General features: G+C 45.3%; 1 protein-coding gene across 1 annotated transcript; it reads left to right on the top strand.

Moving 5' to 3' along the window:
* Positions 1 to 1,034: 1,034 nt before the first annotated feature.
* On the top strand, positions 1,035 to 21,280 carry ISL2 (ISL LIM homeobox 2). The gene is made up of 6 exons (XM_084816812.1): positions 1,035 to 1,193; positions 1,972 to 2,161; positions 3,453 to 3,724; positions 9,252 to 9,535; positions 13,552 to 13,719; positions 20,044 to 21,280. Exons 1-6 carry the CDS (start codon positions 1,136 to 1,138, stop codon positions 20,158 to 20,160), a joined length of 1,089 nt encoding a protein of 362 aa, XP_084672938.1. The 5' UTR covers positions 1,035 to 1,135; the 3' UTR covers positions 20,161 to 21,280.
* Positions 21,281 to 22,059: the final 779 nt, after the last annotated feature.

Genomic DNA, 22,059 nt, shown 5'->3' with positions numbered 1-22,059 from the left:
TGTTTGCTAGAAAGTGGCGTGCTTTTTTTTTTTTTTTTAATTCGCAGCCTACTTTCTAGGAAGTAAACTACATACTAGGAAGTGAGCTCTATTGAATTTAGTGGGAATCACTTCTGAGTAAGCATGTATAGCATCGCACAGTTGAAAACAGCTTATGGCTGCAATCCCGTGCACTGTTACTTGGAAGTAAATACCATTAGACAAAGGGAGGGGGACTTACTGCCGAGTAAACATGGACAGGATCGAGCCGCACCGCTGCTATTCTGGACACACTTAACCAGGGACCAAGACGCATTTAATTCATAAGCACGTGCAGTCGGATCGGACCGCACAACCTATTGGAGACGATGTGTTGGTACCAGAGAAAAGCATAGGCATATCTTCATGAACTCAGCCCCAATGAATTCAGCTGGATTGCCAGGTAAAAAGATTAAAACTATTATTATCAATGTTGGTTCCTCCCTTAAAGGCAGCCTAGAAATAATTTTAGAGGCTGATGATGATAGTGATGATTTTCCAGGCCTGTAAATGGGAAAAACAACTTCCCAGACCCAATAGAAAGAAGCCAGAGAGACTTTGCAGCGCCCAAATTCCACCTTCAAATGACTTGAGATGGGGGGGCGGGAGAGAGAGCCCCCAAACAGTCACTCCCACGGAATCCCCCCACTGGTGGGAAACCGGGAAGCCACCTGGCTGTTGCCCTAACCCGGCTCTGACCAGATAACACAAGCAGGAAGTTGCGCTCATGCGCACCTATGGAGCTACAGCCGAGAAAGCGCGAGGAGAGCCACCTAAGTAACCTTTTGCCTGTGCCACAACGTTCTGCGTTCCATTGTTCACTCCCAGCCAATCCGCGCTCGCCGTCTCCTCCTCCTCCAATCGCCGCCGGCGGCTGCTGGAGCAGCCCGGTGAGGTCACTGCTCTGCCTCCTCCTTTTTCTTCTTCTTCTTCTTCCCAGGGCTAGTGGGTGGTCCGCGCCGTGCTGACATCATGCTGCGTACGGGACAAGCAAAGCTGCCCTCCCGGCTGCCTTCAGGGCTGGAGTAGTTAGTTAGGAAACAGCAGGCAGGGCACAGGGGCTAAGAGAAGCCTTTTTTCTTTCTGTATCATAATACTTTCCCACACCTCCTTCTGCATGGTGGATATTATTTTCCCGTATCCTTTCCTGGGTGCTATGGGGGATCATTCCAAAAGTAAGTGGCTTTCTCTCTTTGCTCTGGATGTTATCTGTAAAGATTTGGGTGCATTGGAATGTGGATTCTTGCAGGGGGGTTGTTTTGGCCAACCCTCTTGGGGAGGGGGGGGCAAAAATATAACACGTCTTGCAACAGTATTCTAATAATTTGTTACAATTGGAAATCGCGTCTTTTGGGGGTTGGATTCTTACTGAAACCTCTATGTTGCAGAATTTGCTGCCGGTTTTATTTTATTTTTATTCTTATTCTATGCTGTTATTGTGGCCTTAGAGTTGCTTATTCGGAGAGTCTTCACTTAACAATTCACCACGCCAGCAGGAAATTATACAGAGAGGAAAAGGGAGAAATAATAATATAATAATAATAATAATAATAATAGACAGAAATGATATGCACTCATTCAGAGATGATCAGATTCTCTCTTGTCCTTTCTCTCCCTGTTTTTGGTATTTACAAATATCTGCAATTGGCAATCCCCCCCCCCCACCTGAAATCAGAAAGAAAAAAAGTATCTGTGAAATTGCAAAGATGCCAGACTTTCGGGTTGATGGTTATTTTTTCATTTTTCCTGCTTTGCTCCTGTGGTTCCATTGCCTGCAGGAGTAAAAGGCTCTTGTAGGCACCAGGGCTGTAGGATGATTTGGGTCGATAGATTTATTTTTATTTTTAAATTTTATTTTTATTTTTTTTACTGTTTCCCGCACCTTTTTGAGAAAGTCCTGATGACAGATTCTGCTGTCCATTCTTAGTGTCCTTTGCTCCTTTCTACTGGTAGAAAAACCCGGGATTGCCATGTGCGTGGGCTGCGGGAGTGAAATCCACGACCAATACATCTTGAAGGTTTCCCCGGATCTGGAGTGGCATGCGGCGTGTCTGAAATGTGCGGATTGTAGCCAATATTTGGACGAGACCTGCACTTGTTTTGTGAGAGATGGCAAAACGTACTGTAAAAGGGATTATATCAGGTGATTCACTCCCTTTCTAAGTGACACATCCCAAAACACCCCGAATCAAATTGCAATTCTTTCTTTCCTTCTCTTTCTTTCTTTCCTTCTTTCTTTTCATCCTTCTTTCTCATCAGAAGCCTTATTTGAAAAGTTTGCAAAATTCCATTTCATTTATTTGATGCTATTTTATTTTATTCTATTTGCAAAATTCTTGCCTCTCTCCCTTTTGTTGAAGTCTCGTTGGGGAAAATTTAAGGCGGGTCAAAGAGGATGGAGTTTATGTCTTTGGTCTTTGAACTCCTGACGACCGGAAGTTCAGAAAGAATCACCGCAGGAACCCTCATAATTCTCTTGATGCTCCTGCAGCCACGGATGCGAAAATTAGCTCCGCTTTCTGTAAAGTTCGGGGGGAACGAATCATTGCGCTCCTAGGGACGCATTTACTTGGAAGTAAGTCCGATTGATTTCGATATACCTTACTTCTAAGTAAGTAAGTGTGGTTATCTGCTAAGATGAGTCGTTAATAACCATAAGCCGTACTTCTTTATTACAAATTTCTTACTCAGTGTGTAGCTTTTCCTGCATGCCAGCCAAATTCCTGTGAATACTCAGACGGATAGTCAAACCGTATTAGAAAGAACGGATAATAATGATGCTAATGGAATAATATGACTATTTATAAGAACCCATGAGAGGCAGCAAACTGTTAATGTTGTTGTTGTTATTAATTATTATTCTACAGTTATTAATATGACTCCACTCATATACATTATAATTTAAAGCTCAGAGCCCTGCCTTGATGAACATAAAATCTGAATTGGTATTAATCACAGTATATTAATAAAAGCACGCAAAATGAACCTATTAGAATTGTTCACCACTCCTGTGCATGGCTGTTGGAGCCTAGGTCCCTGCCTCAGGGAGCTTGCAGTCTAAATTGTTACTCATGTGAGGATACTGTAATTGTAGTATAATGCCATTAATGATAGCGTGGAAAGAGGGCCTGAGAGGCGGCAAAGGGGTACTGTGATCCATTGTTGTCCCCTGCCTTAAAAGATGGCCATACGCCTGGATTTGCTTCTGGGTGCAGCGAGAGGTCAGGTCCCTGCCTCCAGGAGCTTACAGTGGCAACTGGGGGTCTTCGTCGAGGCAGCCTTGCAATCCGCTCGGTTGAGGCCCCTGTCCTGTCGTGGGGGGGGGGCGGGGGGCGTGTGCGTGGCGGGGATTCCGGGGGAGTTGCCTCCCCCCTCCCCTCCCCTCCCCTCCCCCCCTGACGGTCGCCCTCCTCGTGTGTCCGCCCCCGCTGCAGGCTCTTCGGCATCAAGTGCGCCAAGTGCGCGGCGGGCTTCAGCAGCAGCGACCTGGTGATGCGCGCCCGGGACAACGTCTACCACCTGGAGTGCTTCCGCTGCTCGGTGTGCAGCCGGCAGCTCCTGCCGGGAGACGAGTTCTCGCTGCGGGACCACGAGCTGCTCTGCCGCGCCGACCACAGCCTCCTCCTCGACCGGGCCGCCTCGGCCGAGAGCCCCCCGCGCAGCCCCGGCCCCCTCCAGGGCGCCAGGCAGAGCCTCCAGCCCGCAGGTAGGGGCGCCGCCAGCAGCCCGCCGCCGCCGCCTCCCCCAGCCTCCCTTCCCTTCTTTCTTTTCTCCTCCTCTCTCCCAAACCCTTCCTTCCTTCCGCTTTCATCTTTCCTTCTGCCCAAAGGCATTATTTATTTCTTATATATCTTTTCTTTCTGTCGTTTGCCCTCCTCCCTCTTCCAAATTCCCTCCCTCCCCTAAATTCCTTCTTTTCGTTTCTTTTCCATTCATTCATCTTTCTACTTCCCTCTCTCCCAATTAATCCGTTATTTCCATCTATCTTTCTCTTTCTATCCATCCGTGTATTTATTTCACTTTTCCTCTCTACCAAATTCCTTCCTTCCTTACCTATCTTTCATTTCTTTCTCTTCCTTCCTTTCCCCCCTTCCCCCTTCCAAATTCTCTGCCTGCCTCTCTCCTAATTTCCTTCCTTTTCTTTCTTTCCTGTTCGTTCATTCATTCATCTATCCTTCCGTCCTCTCTCCCAAAGTTATTCATTATTTCCTTACCCAATCTATCCATCGTATCCGTCTTTCATTCATTCACTTATTTTTCTTCCCTCCCAAATTCCTTCATCATGTCCTTAGCTAATCTGTCTACCTATTCTTTATTTTTTCCCTCCCTCCCAAATTAATTCATTAGTTATCTATCTATCTATCTATCTTTTTTCCTCCCCCCACCATTCATTCATTCTCTCCTTATTTAGCGTATCTGTCTGCCTCCCACCATTCCTCCGGCCTCGATTCTGCTTCTTCCTGCCCACCCCGTACAGGCGGCGATGGGAGTTGGGACCCTTTTCTGTCTAGGGTTGCTTTCCAGACGGCCCTCGCTCCCCCCCCCCCCCCCGGGAGAGTCTTGCTGTACCTTAGAGACAACCAGGGGCACTGCGCACCAGAATCTTTGGTGGTGGGCGAAAGCCGATCGCTTCTGCCCTCCTCGATGGAGGAGGCTCTAAGGTGCCCCGGGGAGACCCCTTCTTGCCCTTCCTCCGGGAGCTTACAACACATTTGGACGGAGGCGATGAATCAGAGGAGGGAAGGCAAAGGCAAGGCCCTGCCCCCCGCCCACCCCGCGCCCCCTCCTGCCTGGAGCTAGAGCGCACGGTCCTTTTAGGGGCTCTCTGACTGTTCGCTGCACTTTCGGTTTTGAAAAGAGTGAGAGGCAGGGAGGGGGTGAACCCCAAACTTCCCCCTGGAAATTGGGAAAGGTAAATGAAAGAAATGGCATTTTTGAAGTTCTCCAGATCTGTTCCCTCGATGAGAGACCCCCGCCCGCTCTGCAGGCAGATCTTTTCTTTCCTTTTTTTGCTCTGGGTTGCGTGATGGGTGGGTGGGATCTTCTGAGAAGAGGTCCCCCAAAATTGGCCTCCGTTTCTGTAAAACATACAAAGAAGGCAAAGCGCGCCAGGGAGCAATCTACTGCCCCCTCCCGCCAAACAAAAGGAACAGAAATCAAATCCTGCTCACTATGTCTCCTGGGTCTCCTTGGAGGAAAGGCGGGATACAAATGTAACACAAAATAATAAAGGTTGGATGAATGGGTTAGATGAGCTCCCATTTCCTTCAAGGGGCTTTTCTTCAGCCCTCCCCCCGAGCCCCGCTCTACTGGATCCATGCAAAATCGTGATGGGTGTTTTTTTTTCCAAAACACAGGGGAGGGGTCTTCCAGATATAGGGGCGGGGTTGATTCTTCTAACCTCTCTGTGCACCTCTCTGGGCAGCCAGTATCCCCCACTCCTATCACTGATATGGGGCTCCCGAGCAAAACCGGAGTGGATCCGGATTAAATCTTTTGCTCTGGCCCCAGAAGGCTTTCCTTCTGTCGAGAGTCCCAAGATGACCTTCGGCTGCCTTCCTGGAGCCGCTCCTTTGGGGCTAGAACGAGACCCACCCACTGAGCCTCCGCTTGAACCGGAGCCCAGCTCAGTGCTTCTAAAGTTGTAACGGAATGCCTCTGAGCCTGTGCAGAGTTTCGCCTCTCTCTCTGAGTGAACACAATCAGGACACGCTCCCCCCCCCCCCCGCAAATCTGGAATTAGGGCAAAAGGGTCCAGGGGCAGAGTGTAACTCAGGCCCGTAGCCAGCCTAAAAGTTCCGGGGTGGGGGGACACACACAAAAAAGTAGGGAGGCTGTTCATCTGGTTTGCAGGCCTTTTAAAGACAAAAATCTAAACTATTTTTTTAAAACATTATTTGTTTGTAAAAAAAATTAGGGAAAGAGAGAAAATTGAGGGGGGCTATGGGCCCCGTGTAACTTCCAGTGCAGGCAGCAGTTCTGAGGCCCAGAACCTCTCTCTTCAGAACTCAAGGCTGTGCCCACGCTCCTATGCGTACTTATTAGAGAGGGAGTCACATGGAACTCAGGGAAGCATCCGACGTTTCCGAGGTTCCTGGGTAAACAGAAAGTTTCTCTTAGGTCTGGTAGGAGAAGCGGGGTGGGTGAGTGTGGGGAGAGCCTGGAAGGTTTTGCGTTGTTCTTTTTAGATGCAGGATGTGTGTGTGTGGGGGAGGCAGAATCCTGACTCTCCATTGTCAACCACTGTATCCTGCAGCCATTAATAGATTGATAGATAGATAGATAGATAGATAGATAGATAGAAAAAGTCCAGGGAACTGGATTGTTCATTAAGAAAAAGTCCCAGATCAACAGTAGGGAATTAACTTTCTTTGTTACCATTAAGTTTGTCCTAATAAAGGCATTATTATCCCACAGTTACACACACACACATGTGTGTGTGTGTGTATATATATATACACACACACACACATACATACACACACCGTTCCTTTCCCCCTTCCCTCCCTCAAAGCATTTGTGCCATTCTTTAACTCTCCATTTAATTCAAGCCGATTACATGCATTTATGATATTAAAAACACAAATGATTTAATCACACCTAAGCAACTGGGGTTCATTTTTTCCCCTCTTTTTTAAGAAAAGGAAAAACTTTGTCCAAGTGGCAAAGGTTCCTATTTTTTCCTTAGATGCTCAGAAGTAATATTCCATCTAGTTCTAAGGGGCATTTCTGTACTGACTTTACCACTGCAGCCTAACAGCACAATCCTAAGCATGTTTACTTGGAAGTAAGGTCCACTGTGTTGCATGGGGTTTATTCCCTGGTTAGTGAGCTTAGCATTGCAGCCTTAATTTCTCTATATGCACACAGGCTGCAGCCCCAGGTCTAATTACATGGGAGTAAGAGCCCCATTGAATACAGTGACACTTACTTCCAAGTAAACGTGCAATCTCTTACTCAGGACAGTCTTTCTCCCCCCCTTCCTTCCTTTCTTCCTTCCCTCCCCAAACCATAATATGCTATTGAGTTGTTGTTATCCTGTATATAAAAGGTGTACTTGTATACTCAAAAGACACGGATTTAGTTTTAAAAGCATTCCGGTGGAAATTTTAAAAGAAACTCCAGGGAAGGGTCTCAGAGAGCCTCTGATGGAGCTGGTCGTTCGTCCGGAGATCAGAGTTTCTTCCAAAGACCCTTGCCGAGCAGGCAATTTCGTTTGTGTTGGTTTTCTTTTAGATCCCTACCCTACCCTCTCGGTCCCTGTGACATCGGTTTAGTGTGACATCTGCTTCGGCTCCCTTTAACTTCCTTCAATTGTCAGTAAGCTGGAGTCGCGATTGAGTTAAATCACATCTGCTTTGAAAGAGATGGGTGAAAAAAATTAAAAACAAAACAAAATGAGAAGATCTTGAAGCATAATATTCTCGTGTAATGTAATAATAATAGAAAAGAAGATAGCCTTTCTTCTTCTTAGCTCGCCTTTAGGTGTACCTGGCCTCTTGCCTTGTCTGATCGATATTTGGTATTATTATTATTATTATTATTATTAATAATAATAATTTTAAAACAGTGATTACTTTACGGAGTACAAAGTTGTGGCTACGTGCTTCGGAAAGAACACCTTGACAATTGCGGGGGGGGGGAGAGAGTGGGAAATTAAAATTGAAAGGATTTTGGATTGCAATTAAAAACCAAACCAAACCCACTTTCGAATCTATACGGGCTGTTTCCCCAGAAGATTAGTGGTTATTTATTAGGCTCCGGCAAAAATGACTAAGAAAAAGAAAGGAAAAGTAGAAACAACACTGCCTCCCCCCACCCCCACCCGAAATCACCACAAATACAATTACGGCACAATCCTACGGATGTTTAGATAGAAAAAAAGTCCAGTACTCCCAGCATTCTTTTCCTGCGCAATGCTCGGAGGAGGAGGACTTTTTCCTGTATAAACAGGATTGCACCCTTAAAGACTAAGGGCGCGATCCTATTCACGTCGAGACAGAAGGAAGCCCCACAACTCCCAGCATTCCCCAGCCAGCCATGTTGTAGGACTTCCGTCTGTCTCAACATGCATGGGATTGAGCCCTTAATGATTTAGTAATCTGTCTTCAGCAAGGTCTCATCCTGGGCTTTTCTAAGGCTGCAAGCCTATCCCCGTTTACCTGGGAGTAAACCCCGTCCAGCTCAGTGGGGCTTACGTCTGAGTGGGCATGCACTTGGCTTGCATTCTAAGCACTGAGAAGTTGGGCCTGCTTTCGCGGGGGACGTGGCTTGCGGAGGATCGGGGCTCTTCCCTCCTGCTCCTCCGGAGAACGACCCGCTTTGATTTTCTGCCGGAGCCGCGTCTCAGTGCGGCGCTTGTAAAAAGCGAGGCGGGGATGGGGGGATGCAGGTTTGGGAAAGCTCGAGACCGTCTCCTTGTACCCTGCTGTTATTTGGGGGGGGGGAGAGGGGAAGCCCCTTCGAGGGAATGCCGTGGGGTGCCAATTTCACAGCCGAACAGCGCACACTGATTTCGAAATTCTACAGATTTGATGGAGAAATGAGTAGGACCATAGGTTACTTAGGGCGCAGTCCTATCCATATTTAGCCAGAAAAGAAGGGCTACACCTCCCAGAATTCTACAGCCAGCCACCCTGGACTTTTTCTGTCTGAATTTTCATAGGATTGCATCGTTATTTTAATTTTTGAGGACATGTGTACTTTTCGTACAAAACCAAGTGGCTTTTCCAAGTTGACTAGTTTAGACCGCTGTCTTTGGACTCCAGCGGCCTTTTGGGGGAGGGGGGCGATGAAAAATCCCTTTTCCTTCTTCCTGAAGGTGAGCTCTCAGCCCTAGGGACAGTGATAGGACTCAGCTATTATTAGTATTAATAATAATAATGATGATAATAATAGTAATAATTTATTTTCGTCAATGTGCATAGGCCTTTACCAAGTATGAAAGGACAGCTTCCTGCCCCGAGACACTTACAGCATTTGAATAAAACCTTGCGAAGCAATAAAAAATACAGTGCCTCTAAGCATGTCTAGAGTGTCTTCCGTCTTCCAGCCCCCTCCCCCCCATCTGGTTTGAGCCCCGGACTGTGCTCTGAGATTGACGCAGTTTACCAACCCAGCGCGGTCGCCCCCAAGCCCTGTCCGCGATCTTCACACTCCGCCCCCCCCCCCGCGGTCCTGATCAGCCTTTGTGTGACTCCTCTCCTTTCCACCCCCCCCCCCACTCCCGGCAGACTCGGTGCCCGGGAGGCAGCCCTCCTTGCGTCCACACGTGCACAAGCAGGCGGAGAAGACGACGCGGGTGCGGACGGTGTTGAACGAGAAGCAGCTGCATACGTTGCGCACCTGTTACGCGGCCAACCCGCGGCCGGACGCGCTCATGAAGGAGCAGCTGGTGGAGATGACCGGCCTGAGCCCCCGTGTCATCCGCGTCTGGTTCCAGAACAAGCGCTGCAAGGACAAGAAGAAATCCATTCTCATGAAACAGCTGCAGCAGCAACAGCACAACGACAAGACCGTGAGTGCGGCGCGGGGGGGGGGATTACTGCCCCCCCTACTTTTCTGAAGTTAGAGCCATCCTTCTCTCTGCCTGGCACATTCAAGGCACAATCCCATGCACGTTTGGGCAGAAAAAAGTTTCGTTTACACAGGAAAAAAAGACCCCGCAAAGCCCTACAGCTCCCAGCATTCCCCAGCCAGACTTTTTTCTGTCTAAACATGCAGGATCGCACCCAGCACACTTTCCCAGGAGTAAGCCGCACGGTACACGGTGGGGCTTACTTCTGAGTAAACACGCATAGCGTGGCACTAGTTCCTGCTGACTCGGTTATCTTTGGGGCATTGGAATGTGTGGATATAAACATAGGCATCAAGAAAAGGAAGGGTCCCTCATCTCCTCCCAAGCCCCTCTCCGATCAGTTCTGATGACTGGAGACGGGGGAGATTAAATAGGGGTCTTGGCAAGTTTGATCCATCCACATCAGTCCACGTTTTGTAATTGGCATCAGTGGACGGTTTGAAAGTGACATATCACTGTACAAAATGGGGTTGACAGCGATGGAATAAGGGGCAAAAGGAGTTCATAAGCCATCCCCCGCCCCCATGAACCTCTCTAATTTTTGTGGGTCTCTTTTCCCGTTTCGAGACCACTGACACCTGAAGATGTAGGAAGAAATGTGTTGTATATATGACCATTGCAATCAATAATCTCCTTCCCCCCTCTATTCTGGAGTAATGGAGAGAACGCAAATGTATTTTCATCAGTTTTCAGGCACATCACTCCAAACTGATGAAGCTAGGATGGGCTGCTAGAGAGGGAGCTGCCTTTCTCTAGCTGAAGATTTAATATTTTCCCCGCCGTTGCTCTCCCTAGCATTCCAGCCTTAGGTTGCAATCCTATATCCTATATACCTAGGCATAAGTCTCACTGAATACAGCTGGGCTTACTTCTGACTACATAATATAGGATTGTGCTGCAGTCCACTTTGTGACACCAAATCTCTTAATATACACCTCTGTGGGTTTTATGCTTTCTTGAATATTCACTCTAACAATTTAAAGCATTTCAAAATCCTTAAAAAAAAATGAGGTGCCCTCTCAACAGAAGCTGCAGACGCATTGCCAAATTAGGTTAAATAAATTCAGATGAAGTAATTTTGGTGCCCCATTCAAAATGATTTTTAAAACCCTGTTAATCATTATTTGTAGAATATATTTTCGAGCAAGCTTGAGATCCACAGAGGGATATATTATGCCATCTGATGTCACAAAGTGGCTAAGGCTGAAATCTTCTGGATTTACTTCTGAGTAGACAGGGCTAAGATTTACGAAGCACGCCTCCTTGGTAAACCCTTGTCTTAGCAACACTGCCTGCAGCATGGGGAGGGATAATGACAATAATATTGGCCCTATCTTGCAGGGCTGTTGTGGGAATGAAGGCTATAACATTTGTGAAACTCTGTAAATGCACTGCAGTCCTATAAAACCTATAAGTCCCATGCCTAGAGACTGCTGTTAATTCTGCAATCCAATGCCCATTTATTTGGGAGTAAGTCCCTTAGAAATCAGTGGGACTTACTTCTGAGTAAACATGCATAAGGCAGGAACTGCACAGTGCTATATAAATGCTAAAGGCACAATCTGCTGAAAAGTTCTCATCGGAAAGCCTCAGTGAAACGAATTGGAAGTCTGAAAGAGAACTCGCATTTTTGTGTTGTTTGAGTGGAAGAAACGTCCTGGTGGATTTGTCATAATGTTATTGTTATATGAAAATATAAACATCCTTTTAAACAACAACACTTAAAAATCTGACTTTCCCTTATTGATAGTCCAGTCCTATACATGACTGCTCAGAAGTACGCTCCGTTGAGTTCGATGAGACTTACTCTCAGGTAGCTGAATATAGTATTTCAATTGCAACCTAAACCCATTGCCAGATTTTAACTGCAGTGAAATTGACTAGGACTGGCCCAAAAAACAAAAATTAAGGCTGCAGTCCTATAGACACTTACCTAGGAGTAAGCCCCATTTAACTCGGTGCACCTAACTTTTGAGTAAACATGCCTAAGTTTGTGCTGGAAAAAAATATGTCTTGGTGTAGTGATGAAAGAGCAAACCAAACACGAAGGCAAGCGGACGGGAAAGAGGTACTGGATTTTAACACTCGGTTTCATTTTTCACCATCTAAGGGGTGGTTGTCTGCAATAAGGCAAGTAACCCTTTGCTGCTAGAATCTTAACATCAACATCAACAATAACAATAAATTATTATTATTTATTAAAAATTCGTTAGCTTGGTGGCATTAAGACACTATTGCCTTTTCTTGTCTTGGTTTCAGTAAGCACGTAAAGCACGATTCTCTGGGAAGATGAACTGCAGAAGTCCCATTTCAAAGGGGTGTGGGTGTTCATGCAGGACATCTCCCTAGAGGTTCGTGCCCATGCAGACTCAAGGAATGTTAAAAAAAAAAAAAAAGATAATACCCATCCAATCCTTTTTAAACATTCATTTTTTTATTTTAAAGAAATCTGAGAGGCTATTGCTATTAATATTTATTTATGTATTTATTTAAACCAGGGGTAGGAAACTTGGTGCCCCCAGATGTTTTGGACTACTACAAATCCCACAGTCCTTGACCATTTGCCATGCCAACTGGAACTTATGGGAGTTGTGGTCCAAAACATCTGGAGGGCACCACTAGGTTGCTTGCCTGTGATATAAAACAACAGGAATTATTTAAAATATTATAAGATTTTGAAAAGTGAATCAAACTTCAACCCCCTCTTTTTGACTCTTGGGGAAACCCCTAAATATTATGATTTAGCTGTGCTTGCTCTTTTTCAGAAGCCCCCCCCCCAGCCCTATGTTAAACATGTTTTATTGGGGGAGCAGGGGGGGGATGAAACTCTTGAAAGGAGTGGTGGGGGGAGAAGAAGAGAGAGGCTGCCTTGGTGGCAGTTGGGGGTGAATCATCACACAGCAGAGGAGGTATTTAAATTCTCCATAAAGCAAATTATTTAACTTCCATTCACTATCACAGATTGATTGAACAGGGGAATCACTATGTAATTCATACTGTGGCATCTTATTTTCCTTCTTATTTTCCTCTTGGAAAAATAGCTTATTGATAATGGTTCCAGTTTTGCGATGAAGAAAGGCTGGTGTGTGTGTGTGTGTGTGTGTGTGTGTGGTGGGAGCAAAAGACAGTAAGCATTTAAATTCCTGTGCACTGGGGGGGGGGGAGTCTTCTGCACACAGGCAGGGTCACCGCTAAGTTGCCATATTTTGTGGGTTAACTTCAGAAGCAATTAACAATTATTGCAGGTTAATCACTTCTCATTCTGGATCTGGTCCTTCCACCCCTTTCTACTGTTGCAGTTTCTATTCTCCATCCCCCCCCCCTCGTTGCCGCCCAATGGGGTTCCAAAAACATCAGCAGTTCGTCTGAGTCAGTGGGGGGGAATCAGTCTGAGGGGCTGTTTTCAGTGCAGGAACAGCTCTGCAAAACATCAAGGAGAGTGTCCCTGAGCATATCAAGAGTTCTCACTACTGAATAACCACACCTCCATGTCTCCAGCATTCACTGGTGTGGCCTATAAGAGAGTTGTATTCAATGTTAGTCTAACTTAAGTCCCATTCAGTTCAGTGGGTCTACTCTAAGTAGGACTACAGTTGTGTACAATCCGGAGGGCTTGATTCCCAGGCATGTTTCTCTCTCTCTCTCTCTCTCACACACGCACACGCACACACACACACACACGCACAGAGCCGTGTACGACCCCTGGGCTGGCATGTCCAACTTAAAATTGCTCAACTCAAATTGGAGAGGGTCTGGTTCATTTTTATGTTGTGCTAACGGCACCAATCCATATTCCATAGGCACATGGTAGCCTTCTCAGTGTTCGGGGGTGAAGAGAACTTGGGAGGAAATCCCATAGATTGCTATATCATCCCTCTCATCTCAGTCTTTGATTTGCACATGGAGAAGGCAGATTTGGCTGAGCCCTTGCTGACCATTTCTCTCCAACTCCCCAGAGTCTTCAGGGCTTGACTGGGACCCCACTGGTGGCTGGCAGCCCAATCCGCCACGACAGCGCCGTGCAGGGCAACGCAGTGGAGGTGCAGACCTACCAACCACCCTGGAAAGCGCTCAGTGATTTCGCCCTGCAAAGTGACTTGGATCAGCCTGCCTTCCAACAACTGGTAAGAGATGGGAGGACCCCCACCCCCACCCCAGCCACAAATAGCGGGACTTTTCCCTTGAGCTTGCACCCCTGCTAAGCTGGGGGGGGCACACCCTGCGCAGGGCCAGTGTCAAGGGTAGGCAGAATGGGCACCTGCTGTGAGAGTCCACACCCCAGTGGGGGCCCACTGACAAGAGCCCCCTGGACTTGTTCCTCTTCTTCACCATTGCAACCTGCTTGTTCACCTGCCACTCGCTCTGGCCCAGGCAATGGTGGGGGCGGGGGGGAGATGCCATGGCCTTCTTGCTCAGTGCTCTCTGCCTAAGCAACTGGGAGCAATGATGAGGAAGAGGAGGAGGAGTAAGGGCAGCTGGTCATGAGGGTGGTGAGAGCATAGAGCCACTGAGGGAGGGGTCCATTCAGGATGCGCCTCAAAAACGTAGAGTCAACACTGCCCTTGCCTTCTTCCTTGGACATCCCATGCACTTCTAGGGCTGGCATATCTCTTAAGCAGGCTGGAATACCTTAGTCCCTCTCTATGTTGCGGGATAGTTGTGTACAAGTGTTGGGAGCCTGGCAGGTGAAAGTCATAGGATGCATGTGCCTGCTTTGGACTAATACTTCTGGAATAATTATGAACCCTCCTCCTCTATTCACAATCAGTGACAAAGACTGGAACCATTATGGCATGTATGGATATACACTGGAAGATGTAGCAGGGGTGGACAGAATCTGGCCTCTTGGGGACTTTTTCCACACCAGTGTGTTTGTGGGGGCAAAAGAGCCGTTAGAATTTGTCCAGTGATAACCAGCTCCTGTTATATGACCTTGAGTGCATCCCCACGTTTGTTGGTATGGTTGAAGTATTTGCTTCTTAATTAGGATTCAGATTAGTGGGCTGTGTGTGTGTGTGTGTGTGTGTGTGAGAGAGAGAGAGAGAGAGAGAGAGAGAGAGAGAGAGAGCGAGCGCGAACGAACAGGTACCTAGTTTGGGCTGTTGTTGTGACAGCAGAAGGTACCTCAGCAACTTGGTTCTGATACATGTGACACTGGTTATAAAGAGCTTAGGCTGCGAAATGAACATCCATTTACTAAAGGCTGCTAGAATTGCAATCCGTTATAAATGGAAGCAAAAAGAGATCTCGCCAATAAGATAATGGGTGATGGAGTCCTGGGAGCTGGCATCTATGCTGAAATGCAGAATATTATTAGAATGAGAGAGGGTAGACAAAGCAAAAGTTGCATTGAAAAGTAGTCTCTTTTTGTTATCTGTTGGAATAAAAACGTACAGGACAAGGTGCAGCCCTATGATCTGTTAGAACATTGTAAAGAGGAAAAAGCCATGTAATGTTATGAGGCAATATAAGCAAGTATTAGTTGACAGGAATATTATGGTGAATGACTGTACAATGGAAATATGTATAAAACGGACACTGTATTTATATTATTTAAAATAAAAATATATTTTTAAAAATCCTTATGAGGATTCTTTCTGGTGCACATAGAGCTGTGTACTTTCATATAGCTGCTTGTTTGGAAGAGAGAAATTGTTTCTTACATAACATGACAGTTATATGTAGCTAAGCATTGTAATGAAACATAATATTTTATTTTATTTTTTTAAAGTGTACAGGCCAGGGTTGTACTGAGAGCTGCCTGCAGGGCAACATCACAACATGTTGCGAGCACATATGCTTTTGTAGATGTTTAAGACCATGGTGTGAAGTGGGATTAGCTGCAGATCTTGTGTAGATTTCTCTGATGAAGATAGAGCAGTTCTTATCTGGGCAAAACTTCACAGAATCAGGCTTCCAGATGAGGTTTTTATCATGCAATTCCCCTGCCTCGTTCACTGAATTTTACAGGGGTCCACCTGACGTTGTATCCTACTTGTGTCCCTCCCATGTTTTCCCAGTGCTTCTTCCATCTATATCTATATCTATATCTATATCTATATCTATATATCTATATATACACACACACACACACACACACACACACATACAGACACACACACACACACACACACACACACACACTTGAGGATAAGGCAGAATAGCTACACACTGTCTTTTGGTTGGTAGTGCTAGGAGCTGTTCTTCTAGAAGCAACCTAAGGATGTAATGTGATGAACTTGAAAAGAACGACCAAATCCTCAGTCTGGATGCAGCTAAATACAATCATTTCACATGTAATGATTTTGATAAATGTACTACATGAGGGAGACACATACATTTTAAAAAAAGGCCTGGGAAGCATAATGGGGCGGATCCAGGCTTAGTCACTCTTAGAGTAGACCCACTGAAATAAATGCAACTTAAGTTATGAAATTAAATCCATTGATTTTAATGGGTTTACTCTAAGTATGGCTAAGCCTAGAGTCCCTGCCATATGAACTTTTTTAAAAAAAAATCCATATTTGTCTCTATAACATGTGAAGCACCCTTGGCTTTAAACTGAGTGCCAGCAATTCACAACAGAAACGTATTGGCTACAATCCCATGTAGTATCAGTCAATACTTAAACCCATTGATGTAGGGATGTTGGAGAAATCCAAAATAGAATCAAATGAGTTTGGATTTCTATGAATCTGACCCACAGATTCCGCAGTTGACTGGGTTTTCCTGAGTCGCATGGATTCAATGGGTTTGTGGACCATTTTGTTTTACTTTCTGGAATTTTACACAAATTTAGTTGTAGAAAAATACATAAAATAGAAAAGCACCAGGCAAAAATGTGCATTTCCCTCATAACCCAAAGCATGAAAATGTGCATTTCGGGGGGGGGGGCGTGCGCAAATTTGTGCAAGTGTGAATTTGCACACATGCAAATTTGCACAAATTCAGGATATAGGGAAAAATTCCATCCCATCAATGAGTGGACAGTGGAATGATAGGCATCCGACAATCCATGAAATGCAGGCGGAACAGATTTTGCAAAATCTGTACATTGATGTCAATGTTGTGTTGGATTGTGGCCGCTGTATCTGCGAATACATGCTTAACACAGGCATATCAACAACTACAGGTGTATCAGGGAAATATGATATTGACAATAATAAAATAAATCAAATACGGGCTAGTTCATGCAATGTGCATGTCAAGAGAATACAGCTGCTTTATAGCTCGCTGAGCTCTGCATATGGCTGGGCAAGGGCCACAGCTCAGTGGCAGAGCATTGGTTTTCCGTGCAGGAGGTCCCATGTTCAAACTCCAGCATCTCCACGTACAGCTGGTAAATATCCCTGCCGGAAACCCTGCCAGTTGGTGTGCCAGTATGGAGCTGGATAGACCAATGGTTTGACGTGATATAAGACAATTGCTTATAAGTTAAGTGACCTCAAGCCCTACACGATGATGGTACGCTGCAGTGCAAAAATTATACCATGGCATTCCGGTCGTTGGTGCAAATGTTTTGGGCTAACCAAAATGGAAATTAATGTGAAATTAAGGATGCGATCCCATGTGTGTTTAGACAGAAAAAAGTCTTACAACTCCCAGCAAAAGTCCTACATTTCCCAGCATGCCCCAGCCAGCATGGCTGGCTGGGGCATGCTGGGAACTGTAGGACTTTTTTTTGTCTAAACATGCATAGGATTCTGCCCTAAGTGGCTTAAGATAGATTTGTTTTTCTACTTCTCTGGGCCATGCCTCAAGATTGCTGATGGGATGCCCCCAAAGCTGTAATGTTAATTACAGCGGAATATTGTGGGAGATGTACACATTCAGGATTTCTCTGTATGGCCTCCTCCCTCTCCTAATGCATTCTTTCCTGCACAGTGATTTTGCTTTAGAGGATAATAAAAAATGAACCCCTTGCAATATTTAGTTGAGATAGTGGAGAATTGAGATGGGTGAGCCGCCTGCATAATTAAATGATTGTTTGTTAGCATCAGAAGAGCCATTGGATGAAATACGTGTCTTCTACGTCAGCTTACAAAATATGCTATATTCTCTTGACGCTGCATAGCTGCCACTGGACCACTGCCTAGCTAGACAGGATAGGAGCATTGAGAGTGTAGTAGATTCCTTTGGGGTGGCATCCTCTTGGAAGGGAGAGGCCAGGGGAACTGTGCTGTCAGATGCAGTGAGCCTTGCCCATATACTGATCTTCTCATATTGGTGCTTCTTATGCTGGTCTGTAGAGATTCCCTGGAACAGAGCTAAAGCCTGCCATTCAGGGCCCACCATGCTGGCTGGTTTCCCAAAAGTCTTATTGAGACTAAACTCACTACAGTCAAAACTTGCCTATCAGAATGGGCTGAGGAATATCCCAAACATCTAAATTATCAGTGTGATTAAGGAACAGTGCCTGAATTACAGCCCTCCTCCCCTTCTCTTGGCCTTTCCATCTTTTATGATGGTTCTGTTACCTATTATTTTTGGACAGCTATTGGTGAGGGATATGATCTGGCCGAAATGGGTGAGGTTCAGAGTTGTCATTAAGATTTCCTTGTGGATTTGATTAAGAGTTTCCTACCTTTCCTGCCATAACTTCAGCACTGTTAAGGAGACAGCAATATGGCCCAATATAAAGTAGCACATCATGCATTTGAATAATAACTCAATCCCTTTCATTTCAATGGGACATGCAGAGAACCTTTTGCAGGACTGTGCCCTATGTCTTTCACTATTCCAAACCCTTTAAATATATAGGTACTCCTGCCATATGTTCTAAGCAGGAAGTCTCTACTTAAGACTATGTTTTAGTTTGCTCTGCCATCAATGAAGTTTACTGTTAATGATGTTAATGATGTTAATGATGTTAATGATGTTTACTGATGTTAATGATGATGTTTACTGATGTTTACTGATGATTATGATGTTTACTGATGTAAACATGGTAAACATGGTAAACATGAAAACATGTAAACATGTAAACATGTAAACATGTAAACATGGAAAACATGGAAAACATGGAAAACATGGAAAACATGGAAAACCATGATAAATCATGATAATGATGATGTTTACTGATGTTTACTGATGTTAATGATGTTAATGATGTTTACTGTTAATGATGTTAATGATCAGGAGGACTTTTGTGGGGAGGGAAGGAGGGATGGGCAGAAACTCAGTGATAGTAAAGCACCTGCTTTGCAGGCAGAAGGTCCCAGGGTCAATCCCTGCAATCTCCTGTTAAAAGGATCAGGTAGCAGGTGATGCAAAAGACTTTATCTGCCTGAGAACCTACCTGGAGAGCTGCTGTCAGTCAGTTGACAAGACTGGGCTAGCCTGACCTGGTACACGGCAGGTTTCTACATGGCAGGTTTCCTATTAGAGCTGTGTGCAAATGGCCTCTCCAAATTCTCCACCCTCTTTGTGGGCAGAGAAATGGGGGGGGGACAATTTCACCAGATTTCTCCAGTGGGAGGAGAACATCTCAACAGTTTCTTACAGGTAGGGCTCACCATTGGCAGGGGTTGTAGTGCAGCTTCTTTCTTTTTTTCCTGAGGAGTTTGGGTTTTGTTTTTTTTAATGCTGCAACAGCATCAATGGGTTGGCAGCTTGGCCCCCATTTTGCATCTATCACAATGCGGGTGTGAAGGGGAGCTCGGTGTTGTGTCTAGCTCCAGGGAAGAGATGGAGCTAGTGTTGTGCAAAAAGCTATCCTCCAATTTTCTGAAAGTTTTCTTCCCCCATGAAGGAGGCTTCCATTGTTCTGCCTCATTGTCAGGGTGTTTTATAATTATTTTTTGTGATGTTTTGGAGCTTACCTAATCACAGCGAGGTGGCTGAGGGTGCTGTGTGTTTTCTTTCTATTACACATCTCTCCATTGCTCTGCAGCCTCCCAGGCTGCCTGCACTTCCTGATCACAAATAGCCCTTTGGGAGGAATTACCTCCTGTTGTCTTCCTCTGGGCTCTAATTGAAGTGTGGAAGCTGAGGAGGCAACAGGCTTCTGGAGAGATGATTGTACGATGATAAACAGGACTCTTGAACACTCCTTGGCCGTCCCCTAAGTAAGGAAAGCACAAGACACTCAAACCCAACCCATGAGAATTTATCTGAAATTTCTTCACCATTGAATTTTTTTGTTGAAAACAAATTATTTTCTATCAAATTGAATGAGAATGGTAGAAAAAATGTGGGAGAAAATTTTGGCACAAAACTGCTTCCTATGATATTCTTATCTGAGACCATGGTATTCAAAATTTAAAACTAAGGAACCGGAGCACATAGAAATAAAGGGCATCCATTAAGTTCCATGGAAATGTAACACAAGGGCTATCCCTTAAATGTATAGGGCTGCAACCATGTTCTGGAATGTGGGGTTATCCTTCAAAATATGCATTATGTGACTGCTCTATCCTGACTCTCTACTTCGTTCTTTTCTTCCACAGGTCTCCTTTTCAGAATCTGGCTCACTGGGCAATTCCTCTGGCAGTGATGTGACATCTCTGTCCTCCCAGCTCCCTGATACCCCCAACAGCATGGTTCCTAGCCCGGTGGAGACGTGAGAAGAGCATCCTTCTAGTGCCCACCAGCCCATCCCCCCACGGACGTTCGCATGCTCCTGCTCCTTGCATGAGATCTCCCGAGCTCTGAGCAAACTCAACTCTTTAAATTATTATCTTTATTTAAAACCCAGCACCTCATTCTTTCCTAATCCATCTTGGCTGTAACCATTTCTGGATCTGGACTCCACCGCCTTTCCCAAGCCACAGTGGGGAAAGAAAGAGAGAAAAAAAAAAGGCAGAGCAAAGCTTCTGAGGGGTTCTGTTTTTCTCCATGAATGCCTTTTGGATTTTACTAGAATTACACCTAAATCATGTAATGATAGTTTTAGAGTACATTTCCCTTTCCTTTTCCCTTTCCTTTTTTTTCCATTTGGAAGAAACAAACCTGATCAACTTGGAATTGTTGGTGCTTGCCTGACTTTTGCTGGTTGGAGCCAGCGCCATCATCTCAGACTCATTGCCGCCATTTTGTGTTCATTGTGGCCAGCTCCACATATTCATCACCAACCATCACGTGGCTTAATTCACCCCATTTGCCACGCTACACCAGGTATCTGGAAAAATCTTGAACTTCTGTTGTTTGGTGGCATGGGAGTGGGGAATATCTTTCTCTCCCTCAGCCCGCATGATTGCTGGAAAATGATCCACAGGACTAAGTATTTTTCCCCCTCTTGCCAATGTTAAATTATCTTCTGGATGGAGGTGTGGTTGTTTGAGCCTTTGCAGACCAAAGTAAGTTATTGTTATTTATTGTCATGGCAGCAGGTATATGGTGGGATTGATATTTTGATCTTAATAATAAAAAGAAGAAGAAATATCTGATAAGAAAGTGCTACGGTCTCTGTGTATCACTGCTTGGCCATAGAAGGCCTGAATTAAGAGAAGTACTACCATACAATATGGTGGCCGGGTGAACATTTGGCCGGAGGGGGGGGGATTACGTTGAGGGATCAATTTCAGAACAAGTGGCCCAAGTCTAAGAACGGCTCACAAATGTTTTCGTAGAGTTAAGACTGACCCACATGGTTTATTTATTATTTATTTAAACTACTTCTATACCGCTTAATATCCTAAGATCTCTAAGCAGTTTAGATTTTAAAAATACATATAATACAACATCAAAATCAATGTAAATTCATTATTATGGCCTGTTTATTTATTTATTATATTTCTATACCGCCCCATAGCCGAGGCTCTCTGGGTATTTTACAAATCTTACAAAGATTAAAAACAGACAATAATATAAAATAATGAATACATTAGAAATGTTGCAGGAAGAACAGTAGAACAGAGCAGTCAATTACAAGTCAGAGAAAGCCTGAGTACGCAGATACGTCTTTAAGAAGTGTTTAAAGCTTGCCACAGTTTCCACCTCTTGAACTACACATGGGAAAGCACTCTAGAGGGTGGGTGCCACTACCAAGGGGACCTGGATATATGCTGTTCACTGTTGCCCCTTGTCTGCTGTTCCAACTTCCCCAAGCAACTATGCCAAAGGCCCATTCGTGCTCCCCGGTGGCCCTACACATGGACCAGGGATGGGCAACTTGTGGTCCTCCAGATGTTTTGACCTGCAACTCCCATAATCCCTCACCATTGGCTATGCTGGCTAGGGCTGATGGGAGCTGTAGGCCAAAAATCTGGAGAGCCATAAGTTGCCCACCCTGACATAGACTGTTGCCTTCCCGCCCAACATTCCCTCAAATACCTCCTTTGATATGGCTTCTCTTGATCCTTCCAGCCTCTGTTCCTTTGAAAGAATTTATAGGGAGGGAGGAAGGGATGTGGCACCACATATACCAGGAGTGGGCAGACTTCAGGCCTGAGGTATCAACTTGTGTGGTTGTTGTTTTTATTAGAACCCTCAAATCTACCAACTGGAGCCTGGTGGAAAAGACC

This window comes from Heloderma suspectum, chromosome 11 (genome assembly GCF_057233095.1).
Source record: "Heloderma suspectum isolate Gila_16-S chromosome 11, 16-S_ref, whole genome shotgun sequence".
NCBI classification, from domain to species: domain Eukaryota; kingdom Metazoa; phylum Chordata; class Lepidosauria; order Squamata; family Helodermatidae; genus Heloderma; species Heloderma suspectum.
The sequence above is the reverse complement of the archived record's forward strand: the minus strand, read 5'-3'. Positions and strand labels throughout refer to the sequence as shown.